The 16,167-nt window shown below is 41.7% G+C and overlaps 1 protein-coding gene across 3 annotated transcripts in view; it reads left to right on the forward strand.

Moving 5' to 3' along the window:
- The window catches only part of AKAP13 (A-kinase anchoring protein 13), a 338,516-nt gene that overhangs the window by 145,695 nt on the left and 176,654 nt on the right, over nt 1-16,167 (forward strand). For all 3 annotated transcript variants that reach the window (XM_060156069.1, XM_060156077.1, XM_060156080.1), the window contains exon 5: nt 8,050-8,233. In XM_060156069.1, the coding sequence (XP_060012052.1) occupies nt 8,050-8,233 (184 nt within the window). The remainder of the gene's footprint in view (nt 1-8,049; nt 8,234-16,167) is intronic.

Here is a 16,167-nt window from a genome sequence, read left to right on the forward strand (position 1 = left end):
CACCCCCCCGCAGGCAAGCAGATCCTGAGGAGAAGCGCTGAGCCAGGGGCACGCTCAGTTCCTGCTCCCACAGACCTGTCAAGTAACTGTTCTTCCTCCCGTGGAAGAATGGTGAGGAGGTGTTTGCTAGTTTGGGCTCTCTTAAACCCACTGAATTTAACTATTAAGGCAGTGATCAGCTGCAAGAATGATGTCCCTCACTATTACTGGCTTCCTGTCAAGGTAACGACCGGGGCCCTCCTGCCAGGTAAAATACAAAAGAAAGCGTGGACTCTAAAATGAAGGGAAAAAACACTTGTCCCTTGTCCCTTTCTTATTAATACAACGTCTCAGAAACCTCTGCATTGCTGAGATCTAGAGATCAAAATATTTGCCATTATACAGGACACGGGCACCTTTTCGGGAATCTAATGTTTGGAAACCTAGCTCATGCTGTTTCTGTGTTGTGATCAGAATGATTATTCTGGTTGACCTTTATAAATCAGTATCAGAAAAGATTTCATTAGTTATTTGTGGGGCTTAAAGTTTATTTTGTGTGGTTTTGCTTTGTCCTGTTTAAAGAGGGTACAGGAATTGGATAGTTGGTTCATGCCACATGATTGGAAAGAACTGTTAGAAAAGCACAGGTCGGAGACTTTAGGCATATCCTTCCCTTCTCTGGGTCTTAGCATCTTTGTCTTTAATAGGCAGCTCGCCAGCTTTAATGTTTTTATAGTCTTTCCATGTGCTTCTGAAGTTTCTGATGTACAAAATTGTTCAAGCAGTGCTAGTGAAGACTAAATCAAATTTGAACACTTACGGAAATGCCTGAAAACCACAATAACGTGCCATTACACACCTTTAGGAAGACCAAAACTAAAAATACCAAGCACTGGGCTTCCCTGGGTGGCGCAGTGCTTGAGAGTCCACCTGCCGATGCAGGGGACACGGGTTCGTGCCCCGGTCCGGGAAGATCCCACATGCCGCGGAGCAGCTGGGCCCGTGAGCCATGGCCTCTCAGCCTGTGCGTCCGGAGCCTGTGCTCCGCAACGGGAGAGGCCACAACAGTGAGAGGCCCGCGTACCGCAAAAAAAAAGGCAACAACAACAACCAAGCACTGGCAAGGATGCAGAACAACATCTCATACATTGCTGGTGGGAATGCAAAATAATACAGCCACTCCAGGAAACAGTTTGGCAGTCTCCTACAAAGTTAAATGTACATTTACTGTATGAGCCAGCAATCCCACTTTTGGCTCTTTGTCCTAGAGAAATGAAAACTTATATTTACTCAAAAAAATCTTTTCACAAATGTGCCTATAGCAGCATTATTTATAATCATCCCGAACTAGAAACAACCCAGATCTCCCTCATTGGGTGACTATGTATGCAAACTGTGGTACATCCATACAGTGGAATACTACTCAGCAATAAAAAAGGAGCAAACTGTTGACATGTGCATCAACTTGAATGCATTTTAAATGCATTGCACTAAGAAGTCAGTTTCCAAAGTTATTTACTCTACGATTCTATTTATATGATACTCTAGAAAGGGCAAAATTGTAGGAACAGAAAATAGGTTAGTAGTTGCCAGGGGCTAGGAGTAGGGAAAAGGTCTGACCACAGAGGGGTATCATGTGGGAGTTCTTTGGGTGTTGAAATGGTTTTGTGTCTTAGTGGTGGTGGTTTTAAGAATCTATGCGTGTGCTCAAACTCATAGGACTGTTCACCCCCCAAAAGTGAATTTTATTGTACATAAACTAAAAACAAAAGAACAAAAGAAATTGAACAAGTTAACTGTATACTTTACAAGGTGAAATGCATGCAAGGGACTAATGGCTGTGATTTCAAGTGCTGGATTCACATTCTGCAGTTGAAATTGTTCAGTTAATTGTGGATTAGAATCTGCAAACAGTGGGTATTTTAAGGCTGAATAGCATCAATTAAGAGGTCTTTGCTTGCTGTTGGGGGACAAATGCAAAGGAACACTCTGCTTACAGCAGTGAGTTGCACATCAGATGCTTTTTTAAAGGTGTTTAAAGGAAGAAGGTACGAAGTCAACTTATTGCCTGGGATAATCATGCAGCTAAACAGGGCACATTGTTACATAACAGGACTACTTGCTGTTGAAAGCTAGGATGTTTACAGGTGTTCCAGCCTGATACTTGTACAAAGGAGTCATGTAAGATTTATGGTTAATCCTCCCACTCTAATCGTTTAAGATGTAGTGCTTTTTAACTTTTTTTCAGGTCAGTGACTCCTTTGAAAATAGCTCGGATTTCTCCTCAGGAAAAGATATACATAGGGGCTACCTGCAAAAATTTACATATTGTTTCAGGGATTCAGTCTCCCTGAACCGCAGGCGTGAACATGATGTTAAGAACTCTTGGCTTAGGCTTGATATTGTAAAGTAGAAAGAGCATAGGCTGCAGAGTCAGTTTGTTGATATCCGGTCTTCATTGCAAGAGTTTGTGCAGAATACTTAATCTCTCTGTTTCTCAATTTCTTCATCTGTAAAATGGAGGAAAATATATCCAATAGTGTGTGCTACTTTGCAGGCTCTTTATTTTTAATGTACCATGACCAATGTCCAGTAGCCTTTTGAAGACAAAACACTGGTGAGCTCTGATGAGGGAAAGTGACATGTTCTATAAAAGGATAAAACAGTATAGAACTTAAAAGAAAAAACCTCTTTGAAGCAGAATGAGACTGTTTTTTTTAAGCTTATTTCTACAGGCAGTCCTTACTTTAAATATCAGCAAGAGGGAATTTGTCCATTTTATTCTTCCAAGAGTTCTTTAATCCCTAGTTACATAAAGCACTGTACTTTAGCCTTAGTTCTGCCTTAAAGGCAAATAATATGGATTCATCTGGGTGGAGGGTGAATGGTGGGGTTGGAATATCTTCCCTCTGAGTTACCAAGTCTCACTTAGTTGTCTCAGCTCTTCAGTGCCTCTGTGGTTAGTGAAATGGTGAATTAGGATGGTTTTTCCCCTGAAAGAGGCTTGTACAGTAGCAATCAGCATAACTCTCAGGTAACAAAGGGTGGGCCTTTGAGGTCCTGGGGGAAATCTGCATTCTTATTTAGTCATGGTGTTGTATAACTAAACGAAAAGAAGATCTAATCACCTCTGGGACGGGACCCCTCCCCACATAGAGAAATTTGGGTGGAGAGAAGGATGAGACAGGTTTAAGCCAGGCTGCACTAAAAGCAGTCTGTGTGTTCTCAGTTCTTTATATCTGATGTTGGTTAATAGAACCACAACCTTAATCATTTAGTGTTTTAGTTCCCACACCTTTTCCAGATTGATAGCTTTCCAAGAAAATGTTTCCTTAGCTACACCCACTAGTAATTTTGTATGTTTTCAGCTATCGTAGCTGCTAAAAAAGAACATAATAAAATATTAAAAGATATTTTAATAATATATAATATTTTAATAGTCTAAGGGATTGACTCCAGGACAAGTGGTTCCTTGTAATGGCAGCAATTTTAACTCCAAAAGGTTTTGTTCCCTCTCAAACCTTGATTCTGTCACAAGATTACAGGTGTCATTTTTCCAAATGCCCATTTCTCACATGGGCCTGCTGTTTACCTTCCCCACGGGGTGTGAAAATTCCTGCATCATGTGGGACTTGAGGTTTATTCAAGAAGTAGTACAGAATAGTAGAAAGAATGGTGATTTTGGAGTCTTATAGATACACAGTCGAAGAGTCCTGTGAGCAGGATGGATCGATGGGGTAGGAAAAGTACCTGTAGCCTTTGAATACTATTTTGTTCACAGAACTCACCACGTTTTGCTTAGACAGAAAACCTGACGACTTGAAAAGGTGCAGCCATCTCTCCTGCTTCTCATGGTCTAATGCCTGTGAGGCCCAGCGCCTTTCTCTGCAGAGCTGAGGGAATGCGTGGAGGGGTGCTTCCAGCATACAAGCAGATAGTAAACAGGACTTCAGACATTTTCTCCTACCTTCTCCGTGGGAAGCTGGGCCCACAGAGAGATTTTGCCAGTTTAACACGGTTAAACAGGAAAACTAACCAGCCAACATATGGCCTATGAAATAACACTACAGCATAAAGGAAATGGAAAAGTATCATGAATATTCAGATGGAAGACTCTAATTTTCATTAAGAAACCAAAGAAAAATTTAGAAGAGGTTTGCCATTTGTCCTTTAAAAGATTGAAGAAGTCAGACCTATTAGAAAATAGGAAGGAAGGAAGGAAGGAGAAGGAAGCAACAAGGAGAAAAATAAGTTTAATGATTTTTGTCAGTCAGGGTCACCCAGAGTATCAGAATCAGTAGGAAAATATGTATCAAGATGTTTCAGGGAATGGCTTGCACAATGGTGGGGGCTGGCTAAGCAAGTCCAAAATTTATAGGGTAGGAGTGGAAGAGAAAATCACGGGCAAGCTCAAACCCACCAGCATGAGCCAAAGCTGTCATCCTCAGACAGGAAGGGGAAATCCTGAGCTGGATGGCACTCCACGAGCACAGCCTGACGCTGTCCTCCTCAGGCAGGATTTCTTCTCTCTCCAGGGGAAATCTCAGCCCTGCTTTTAAAGCCTTCCAACTGATTCTGTTAGGCCTACCCAGATTAGCCAGGATAATCTTCCTTAATACATCAACTGATTAGGCACTTTAATTACTGCAAAAAAGCCATCACAATGAGGGCAAAGATGGAAGGGAGTTGGCTTAAATGATGCAAGGACATCCAGAATCCCAGAGCATAATTAAATTCAAATTGGGGATAAAGGACCCAATTGACATCATAGGAAATGCAGTTAGTGACCTGAAAAACAAAGTTGAGTAGCTCTCACAATACAGAGGGAAAACACAAAGATCACAAGAGAGGAAAAAACAGAGTAAAGAGGTTGATTCTAAATTGTAGGTGCTCTGGATTTTAAACTGAGACAAAAGGAACAAAAGCAATGATGCAAGGTATGTTAGGTAAGAGAAATTATTTTTGGAGGAAAACCTGAGAAGGTACCTTTTTTTTTTTTTTTGCGGTATGTGGGCCTCTCACTGCTGTGGCCTCTCCCGTTGTGGAGCACAGGCTCCAGACGCGCAGGCTCAGCGGCCATGGCTCACAGGCGCAGCCGCTCCGCGGCATGTGGGATCCTCCCGGACCGGGGCACGAACCCGTGTCCCCTGCATCGGCAGGCGGACCCCCCAACCACCGCGCCACCAGGGAAGCCCCAAGAAGGTACTTTTTAAACTACAACATTAGAATGCTTGCCTGATTGATTTTTACAAAAAGAAACGGGGTGGAGTAATGGAAAGGGTATGGTTTCTAGACCCAAGACAAGAATTTTCAAATCTTGATGATTTTTGCTGTGAGTAAGTTATTAACCTGTCTTCATCTGCAAAATGAGGATAATGAGACCTCACAGGGTTATTGTGAGAATGATAAAAGTGAATACAAACAGTTTAGCCCAGTGCGTGGCACTTAGTCTTCACCAGATATTACTTTTCTTATTATCTGTTGATTGCAGAGAAGGGGTGACCTAAAAGCACATGTGGCACCTGCTGCTAAGGAAGTTAGGATGAGATTTGGGAGCCTGCAGGTGCTGGAATTGGGGTGCCAGCTTGGAGCAGGTGTATGGCCTTGTTATTGGAACTCTACTCTTTTTTTTTCCCCCCACCAAGAATGTGAGATCTTTTTCCTTTTTAATTTTATTTATTTTTTTATACAGCAGGTTCTTATTAGTTATCTGTTTTGTACATATTAGTGTATACATGTCAATCCCAATCTCCCAATTCATCCCACCACCACCGCCCGCCACCCACACTTTCCCCTCTTGGTGTTGGAACTCTACTCTTGAAGGCTGAGCTGGCTCAGAGCAAGTAGGGGATGAGAAAGGGTGGGGATGTAGAGGAAACTACTTTAAGGAGGTGTCAGGTAGTGAGACCGGACTTAGCTAGTCTCTGAAAAATCACCTAGTTCCTGGGCAGTACCTTATTAGCTTTTTTGTATTTGATAAGGATGTCAGAGTGCCTGTGAACAACTGTAAGGCACAAGTTAGATGGTGATATTTGATCTTTTCTGAAGGTTCTTTCTGTCCTTTTGTCTGGCCTGGCCACCTGCTCTGAGTTGTTGATTATTAAAATTTGTACCTACACGTGCGGTGGTTTCTTCTGTAGTGTTGATGTCTTTCCAGCCTGTGCCTGTGCTGAACATCATATAAATCCTGAATTAGTCAGTGTGCAGAGTTCTATAGGGAAAGTGTAAAATATGAAAGATAGTTTTTGCTTCCAAGGAAATTTACCCCGGCAGTAAGGAGACAAGACTAAGGCACACATGACGTTAGAAGACAGTGCAGTTCATGTAAAACTGCAGGGTCAAAGATGCCTTCATTCTTACCGTGCTGCTCATGTACAGAAGCATTGGGGACTTCAGTGTAAGGAGAAAACACTGGGGTCCGAGAAGTCTGAGAATGCTCAGTGAGGAAGTTGAGACCTGCAGGAAGCCACGGAGAATGAGCGATGTTAGCTCAGCTGAGGAGATGAAAGCAAGCACAACTGCAGGGCACCATTCCCGTTTCCAGACCCTGAGTGGTGGTCCCTGTGGTTAAGTAAGCCAGCATCGTGGGCTGTGTACTGAAGCCCTGGGGTAACTGTAGCTCCCGCCTTAACAGGTTGGGCACAAGAGGATGCCCTAGGCACAGAGAATGTTGCCAGGGAACCTAGAATGTGATTGGAAGTTGGGAGGGACAGAGAAGTGGGGTGGGGACGGAAGGAACCCAGCGATTATTCAGTGAGTGCCTGCTACAGGCCATCATCTGACTAGCATGTCACCTACCCCCCTGATTTGTTACTGCAGCCATGGGAGTGAGGTGGTGGTACCCCACTCTAGGGATGAAGAGAATGAAGCTCAGAACTGAAATGGATTATGCCCAGTCACATGATGGTAAATGCCAAATTTGAACCCAGATTTGTCTAACTCCAAAGCCCTTCCTCATTCTGCCACTTTCTTTTTTCAAAATTAATTAATTAATTAATTTATTTATTTATGGCTGTATTGGGTCTTCGCTGCTGCGCATGGGCACCTCTCTAGAGGTGCCCATGCACCTCTAGAGTAGCGGGGGCTACTCTTCACCACGGTGCGTGGGCCTTTCACCGCCGTGGCTTCTCCTGTTGTGGAGCATGGGCTCTAGGCATGCGGGCTTCAGCACCTGTGGCCCATGGGCTCCAGAGCACAGGCTCAGTAGTTGGGGCACACGGGCTTAGTTGCTCCGTGGTATGCGGGATCTTCCCGGATTAGGGCTCGAACCTGTGTCCCTTGCATCGGCAGGCGGATTCTCAACCACTGCGCCACCAGAGAAGCCCCCTCTGCCATTTTCAAAGTGACTCTGTACCAAGAAGGGACCTTGACTTCACCTCAGGTGAAATAGACACATATTTTTCTTTCTGAAGGTGTTAGCATATCATCTCGGAGTTAGTCTTTCTTATGCCTGGAGATGCATTTCTTTCTTTCATTAAGCAACCAACCAAAAAAGCTGGCTGTGCCAACAATTTGATTTGCCCTTAGTGTGGGAGAATAAAAAGACCTGTGTGTACTTAACAAGCAGAACCTGTTTTTAATGTTTAACTAGCCAACTGCTCTCTGGGTGTTATTTTTTTTTTTAAGTAATTATACCCTTTTTGATATACCTGTCTAAGCCCCAATAACTATTCCCCTTGGATCCCGATCCCCATGTTATGAGGCTGCATTCACTTCTTTCTTTCTTTTTCTTTTCAGGAAAAGAACATATGTGTAGTACAGTCACCCTTAAAATCTGCCTGTATAAATTTGTTGAACAAATGCATTAAATCAGAATATAGAAATGGATTCTCTTTTGTAGGACTGTCTCCTATTGGAGATTTTGCTTCTTATATTTTTTCTAGCTTCATTTTGTCTTTGAGAGCTGATTCTACTCTGCCACAAGAAAATTGTTCATGTTGTATGTTGTGGCTTAACTTGAGGATCTTAGGTGCTTGGAGGCAGTGGTGTTTACCTGAACCATCTCTTTGTTTGTTTACTTTGGGTTTTCACATTCTCCTCACTGATTTTCATTTTCTCCCCCATCTGCAGATGGTGGCCCCCGAGAGACATTGATGCATTTTGCTGCGCGGCTGGGGCTGCTGAGGTTGACGTGGTTCCTGTTGCAGAAGCCAGGTGGCCGCGGAGCTCTCAGCATCCACAACCAAGAAGGAGCGACCCCTGTGAGCTTGGCCTTGGAGCGGGGTTATCACAAGCTGCACAGGCTTCTAACTGAGTAAGTGCTCCTTCTTCCCACTTCCTTCTTCTCACCACCAGCCCCACCCCCGATTCATGGTAGCCCTGCCCCCTTGGCATCTGCAGCCTTCGCCAGGAACTAAAACCTCAGCTCTGTGCCTTGCCTTTCGCTGGAGGTTTATAAGCTTGGTCCCACTCACGACTTCATTGTCTGAGAGTAACACAAGTAAGTCATATTCCCATCTTTTTTTCTCCTCTGTTTCCCTGCCCTTACTGCTTCATGCCTCTTAAATTTTACTGAAAACTCAGAATAAGTCTGGTCTGCAGGGGTAGCACTCCATTACCAAGGTATCCAGTTTTTCCCAGTTTAGTACAGAGGAAACGTTTTTTCTGTACTATACTTTTCTTTCTGGTATGTCTTCAAGATTTGAAAGAGTTAACTAGAAATACTTTAATAATTGCTTATGGAAAGTATGCTGAACACTGAGTTTTGGTTTGAATGTAATTTCTATAAATAAAATCGAGAGCAGTGGTCTCTTCATATGAGTAGCAGTAAAAAGCCACTGAGCAGTCCTGGAAACGTGCAGTAGGAAATCCTGTCTATGTGTTTGTGGGTTCAATTGTTATACATTCTGACTCTATTTAGAGAGTCCTTTGAAGGAAGGTTGTTAGTCAAAACATTAGAAGAGTTCTTTTTTCTTTTTTCTTGAATAAATAGAAAAATAAATGCATTATGACAGCCAACACTTTTCACTGGAATATTATAAAAGGCAGAAAATTTCAAGTATAGTTTCTCTTGTTTAATGATTTTTTATTGCTTTATGGTCATCATTATCTTTTCCATCACATAATCTAAACAAGAATCAATCCCATTGGATCTGTGTTATTTTTTGAAGGATCCTTGTAAATTAAGTCAGTATTCCCAAGTTCTCAGACATTTTGCCCATGTTAGACTTAATTTAGTTGCATTTTATTTTTTTACCATTTTAAGCTGTTGTGTGAGGGATTATCTGGAAGGGCCAAGAAGAGATCGCAGAGTGTAATGGTACTTAGTGTTATATAAATAGGGGTTTTTTGTTTGTTTGTTTTTCTTTATCTGCCATGCTTATAACTTCCCCAGTCAAGCCAGACAGAAGGTTCTTTGCAGAAAGCTTTCTGATGGGTGCTATAGATACAATGACGGCAGGAGGGGCACACCTCATCTCAGATGAGCTTTGGATACTTGAGCTCTCCTAGGACAGTATTCCAGAGAGTGATATGTTCCATTCCTTTGTACTTCCCATCTGGCCAGTGATTTGATTCCTTCTGCTTGTTTGCCTCATGGCCTTAGGAAGACAGGCCTCTTCCCAGAAGTTGAAACAATTATCTCAGTCTAACTATCGTGAAGTTCTAGTGCAGTTTCTCTAAATTCAATCTTAGAGCTCAGAGGTTTTGCTGGGAAGCAGAGTTGGTTAAGGATTGCCATCCAAATGGGGAAATAGTGATTACAACAGCTTCATTATATGCTGGGCAAGGATGTCACAAGACTATTCTTACAGCACAGCTTTAAGGAAGCTAGAGTGTGTTTGTTCTTGGAGAATAGTTTTTGGCTTGCTTTATAGTGCTACCTCTGTTACATGTTGGAGAGCAACTTAGCTCCTTCTGAAGGGGAATGGATAAGGGAAAGCCAACTTGAGAAGTCTTGGAATAGAGGACTGTAGTAGGAGAGTAGAAGCACCTTGCTGCAGATCTAGCTCTGAACTTAGATTCTTCTGGCTGTTATTGTACTGCAACCTAGAAAAAAAATGCTGAGTTATAATTAACAATTTTAAAAAAGATCGGGTGGTGATTTTCCTAAATCCTTCATTCTTACTGTGATATCAGTAGACTTTGCTAGAATTTCAACCATGAAATCAGGAAAGATCATCTTTAACAGATGAGGAAACTGAGTGGGTTAGAATGACAAGGTGGCAGGGCCAGAAACAGAAGCCACATCTCCTAACAGGCTGTCCAGAGCACCTTCCACCCCTAGGAGTCAAAGAACCCAAGAGTAGACTTCATGGGATCTGCATCCTTGGAAATTACAGGTAAAAGTTTATGCACGTGTGTTTCTGAATAAAGAGTTTGTTTTGTGAAATTCACAAAGAGATTTGTGGAAAGTTAAGAGTTGCTCCACTATATGCTGATATCTTTCTAGTAGTTCACTAAAATCTTTAGACTTGGGTGTTCTTACCCCTTCCCCCTTTCAAATTGAAAATTTTCATATAGGCCTGTCTCTTATCCTCTCTTTTCAGTTAATACGAAATTGAAGTATATACACTTTACATTTATTAATAGAAGTATATAGACTTTACATTTATTCCAGCCCTAACTGAAGTATCAAGTTTATTTTACTCCTTTTATACCTCTCCCAAAATAAATCTGTTGTTTTAATTCTTTGCTGCTTACTCTGGTTTTTTTGAGGGGGGGAAAGAGAGGTCATTGTGCTTATTAGGGTCCAAGTTATTTTTGTGTTTGTGTGCCTAAGGCTTATTTAGATAGTCCATTTTGATAAACTGAGTCATTTCTATGTGAAAATTGATTCTCCTGTGCTTAGAAGAAGAAGCTTTCTCTAAATAAGACTCATGTCTTTAGGGAACTCTATTTAGGACATTTTTGGCAGTTCCCCTTTTCTGTAACCCGAAACTGTTAACTTTCACTTCGTTCAGTGACAGGGAAGAGAGAGATTTTGTTGACTTATAGCTCTTTTGCTTTAGCTTGTATTTTGATTTACATTATGAATATGGATGCATTTGTGATCTGAAAATTCACCTTAAACACAAATGTTACGAGTTTTGCCTGAGAAATCTTAGTCCTGGAAGAGTACCCAGAACACCTACACCTACTTCTGCTCTTACGTAGATGCACAGTCATCTCCCACATTTTGAAGAGGAGTTGGTTGAACACCCTGCCCAAGGTCCCTTAATTAGCAATGGGCAGAGTAGGGAGAGAACCCGAGTCTTCAGGCTCTTAGTTTAGGATGCTAGGAAGTGATGATACTAGATGAGTTTTGCATTGGAGCCATCTAACAAGAGAATGTTAGAGCCAGATGCTGCCTGATATCTCGCTCACATATGACAAATAAGAAACCTTAGGACCTGGGTCACTCATTAGAGCTGAGATTGAGAGGCAGTTCCTGGTAATGGCAAAGTGTGCAAACTTTGGAGTCAAGCATAAGCTTGCATTTCAGCTCTGCCATTTTTAGCTGTATTACTTTGGTCACGTTGGGTAACTTTCCTGTCTAAGCTTCAATGTCTTCATCTGATTTTTTTTTAAAAAAGGATAATAATGTCTACTTCCTAGAATGATAACTAAGGGCTGGGTGTGTACAGTGTAAAAAAATCAGGGTTTATTTGTCACGTGGTTATTTCCTGGAGCAAATGTAGGGGTTATAAATATTGCAGCTTGAAGAAAGACGGTATAGTATGGTGGAATTGCTTAGGGACGAAAAACTTAATTAAAATCTAAGTTTCCTCACTTAGTAGAATGTGTGACTCACAAAAAGTCACCTACCCACTCTTGAGTCTCATGTTTCTCATTCCTTATGGATAGTATATCTAGTCTGTTGACATCATCAGGTCGTTAGAACCAAGTGAGATTTGTGCAGATACCTTGTTAAACTCTAAGGGGCTCTGTGTGAAAGTTTCCTATGTAGTCATAAAATCAGTGAAATGATAGTTCACTGATCAGTGAAACTCATATTCCCATTGATTGATCTGGTTACACTATCTTTATTTATTTATTTTTTTGAGGTACGCAGGCCTCTCACTGTTGTGGCCTCTCCCGTTGCAGAGCACAGGCTCTGGACGCGCAGGCTCAGCGGCCATGGCTCACGGGCCCAGCCGCTCCGCGGCATGTGGGATCTTCCCGGACCGGGGCACGAACCCGTGTCCCCTGCATCGGCAGGCGGACTCTCAACCACTGTGCCACCAGGAAAGCCCTGGTTACACTATCTTTTTTTGTAATGTTTATTGTAGTTCTCAGTGAATTACAGTTAGTAGAAAGGTTGGGAGAATTGTAGTGAGGCAGGCTAGTTTTGACTCCATGGTCTGCCTCTTATGGAGCGATGTGATCTTGGGTGATCCACTTAACCTCCTCAGTGCCTTGCTTGTAACATGGGAAGAATAAGAGGACTATCTTCAGGGGGTTGCTTTGAGAAATGAACAAAAGAATGCATAACATTTCAGTGAGAGAGGGGCATAAAACAGTGACTGACATAAATGTTATCTATTTTTGCTCTTAATTTTCCTTTCCTTCTAGGCCTGTATCAATTTTTCATACATTAAGAAAGTATGGACACAGTCTTGAAGTATTTTCAGGCAGCATTTGGACATCCCTATTTAATAAGAGTTTGCAATTATTCCCTTGTGTAATAGATGACACTTTAAAAAATTAGTTTGGCTCTCTGATATATGCTGTGATGTTGATGGAACTAGGAACTCTAGATTGGTAAGGAATCATTTACAATGCTGTTGCTCTTACAGGAAGAGTATATCTTTGAAGAATTTCAACTCTCTAGTGTTGACATAAAAGTGCGAAAATATTTTATTTGCCCTAAGAGTGAGTTTAAAAGTATTTGTCCTCAGGCTTCCCTGGTGGCGCAGTGGTTGAGAATCTGCCTGCTAATGCAGGGGACACAGGTTCGAGCCCTGGTCTGGGAAGATCCCACATGCCGCGGAGCAACTGGGCCCATGAACAACAATTACTGAACCTGCGCGTCTGGAGCCTGTGATCCGCAACAAGAGAGGCTGCGATAGTGAGAGGCCCACGCACCACGATGAAGAGTGGCCCCCTCTTGCCACAACTAGAGAAAGCCCTCGCAGAGAAACGAAGACCCAACACAGCCAAAAATAAATAAATAAATAATTCACGACATGTCAATATTTAATTAAGAAAAAAGTATTTGTCCTCATACTTCATCTCATTTTCAGTATCAGTTCAACAAATCTTTATTTGTTGAATGCCTACAGTGCACTAGAAGTCATGGTTGGTACATTACACATAATGTTTCATTTTAACCTTATTACAACCTTTTGAAATATGTATTATCTGTTTTACAGATGAAATATGGAGGCTCAGAGAATTGAAGTAACTAGCCAAGGCTTTATAGAAATGGTAGAGCTACTAGTACACACACATCTGTGGAATTCCAAGACCCATATTCTTCCGTCTACAAAAATTTGACAGAAGGAAAGAGACTTGGGAAAAGGCCCCTGGGATACTGGATGAACAGCACTTCATTAGGAAAGGGTAATAGGCTTTCCATTTAGTCCTAGCCTCTACTTTCCTGAGGAGAACAAGACCCTCACTAAAATCTTTACATTTGTATTACCCATCATACGGTTTTAAAACTATTTTTGGTTACCCTTAGGCTGTCTTTTTACATTTTGATTCTCCCGACAGCCTAATGAGAGGGTCGGTGGCATTATCCCTGTTTTATAATCAGGGAAACTGAGGCCAGAGAGGTAAAGTGAGTTGCCCAACATCACAAGGCTACAAACCAGGCTCAGGCTCAGAGTCCAGTGAACGATCTGCTTAGGTTGAGATGACCCGTGTGCATATGCAGAGCACAGACCCAGCCTGGCGAACACTAGGCTCTCTGTCAGTGGTTTATTATTGTAGCATGCAGTATTGGCCCCTCTCAATCTGTGTCTGTAGTTCCCAAGTCCTTCTTTTGACACATTTGCACTTGAAACCTGGGTCAGGGTCAGGTGGTAGAGTAGCTAGTACTCAAGTGTACATATTTCACAATGGAACCGAGTCCTGTTGAGCAAGATGTTCTGTTGACATAGTGGCTGCCTTTTTAGGGTTCTCTTCAGGTACTAGACAAGTGAGTCCTCAGTAGCCCAATCTGGTGTAAAACAAGTTTGGAGCCTTTGCTTTTGCTTAGGAGGGGAAAGGATGAAACAAATGTACAAACTTAATCTTCAGAATAATGGCCAGAGAGCAAAAATTCTTTCTTTCTTTCTTTTTTTTTTTTTTTTTTACTTTATATTTCTCCGGCCTAAGTCCTACCCATCTATCCATCCATTTATCCATTCACTCATCCTCCTTTCTCATTGTAAGATCTGGATCTTTGTGTTTTGGTAAAGATAAGGTGGTAGGACTAAGTGGAAACTAGAAAGAGGATTGGTAAAGATAAGGTGGTAGGACTAAGTGGAAACTAGAAAGAGGAGGAAGGGCAGTAACAGTTACTGAATGTTGATTACCTGCTGCATTGGTGCTTTACATGTGTTCTTATTTAAAACCTTTCCAGAAACGTCTAAGACATAGTTACTAACAGTCAGTACTTTTCTACAGATGAGAAAATAGACCCAGAGAGGCTAGATTGCCCAAGGCCATATAGTTAGTAAGTTGCCATTATTCACAAGCCTGTCGTTTTTTTTTTTTTTTTTTTTTTTCCGGTACGCGGGCCTCTCACCGCTGCGGCCTCTCCCGTCGCAGAGCACAGGCTCCAGACGCGCAGGCCCAGCGGCCACGGCTCACGGGCCCAGCCGCTCCGCGGCACACGGGATCCTCCTGGACCGGAGCAAGAACCCGCACCCCCTGCATCGGCAGGCGGACCCTCAACCACTGCGCCACCAGGGAAGCCCCGTTTGGTTGTTTTTAAACTCTTTTAATAGAATTTTGTGAGGAGGCATGTTTGGTAACATTGTCAGACTTATAACCAAACTAATTTAATTACAGTGATTCATAGATCTGACTTTCAGTGACTTTTTTTCCCCCTTTTTTTGGTAAATTTCTCACTGAAGCATTTTAAGAATTTTGACATTTCATAGTTTTTTTAAAGCATTCAACTGCTAATCTCAGGATTGCCCTATCTGACAACCTGCTGGAAAATTGCAAAATGTACTTTCTGAGGATAATGTTTGTATGTATTTAACAATTACGCTAGTACCATTTATTGTATTTGCGTTAGGCATTTTGTGCAAATTCTCACGTTTTCTCCTCTCCCAGACCCTTTGGGGGTGGGCATATTATCTTCAAATCACAAGGTGATCACCATAGCTGGTTAGTTACGGAGCAGTAATTTGAACCAGGTTGCAAATCCAAAACCCATGGCCTTTTACACTGTCTTGGGCTTTCTAAGAAGATGCGTGGGTATTGGAAGTTGGTTGGAATAACAAAGCCATTTCATATGTCTTGTGGTTCCTACCGTACACTTCTTTTTTCTCCCTGCTGTATGCGCGCAAATGGCCCCAGCCTATGTTTGTTCTTGGTGTAACATTTAGGCCTCAGAGGTTTTCTTCAGAGTTATGAAGTTACACAGCTTAACCTGTGGTAACAAATTCTCTATGGCAACAGCATGTGATTTTTGAAAGTATTTCTGACTTCACTACAGACCCAGGTGGAAGTAAACGTGAACCTGGAGTTCACGTTGATAGGTTGATAGGTGTATGTGAGAAAAATGAAGGATCAGTTGGCACCTTCTACCCTCTAAAAAATACAAACCTTTAGTATATTACACATTATTTGATCAATTTTGAAATTTCCTTCAAGGTATACCAATCGAAAGAATGACTTGAAATTTTTACCTGCATTTATTATTAACAAAAATAAAAATGATTTTTAAGCAAGGAAAAAAATAAGGGTTGTTGAATAAACATTTTGGCTAAAATCAATATGTGACCAAAGCTGAATATCACCAGTGTAGAATGAAGTTGTGTCGTACAGGAATAAATATGGAATAGTATAAAATGTAATTCTGTATGTTTATTAAGATTTAATAGTCTTATTTTAAAAGTTTATAGTGGAAGAACAATAATTTCTCAGCATTACCAGCTTCTAGATTGCTCTCGATTCATTAACAGCACACTCACTTTCTGCTGGAGCATTAGTACCTCTAAGCAGGTGGGTGATAGAGATTATAATTCAGGGGAGTTTTTTCAGAACTTTTTTTTTTTTCAGAATTTTCCAGAATTTTGTACTTAGGATTCTTGATTTATTGAATCTCAA

The sequence above is a fragment of the Lagenorhynchus albirostris genome, chromosome 1 (genome assembly GCF_949774975.1).
Source record: "Lagenorhynchus albirostris chromosome 1, mLagAlb1.1, whole genome shotgun sequence".
NCBI lineage: Eukaryota > Metazoa > Chordata > Mammalia > Artiodactyla > Delphinidae > Lagenorhynchus > Lagenorhynchus albirostris.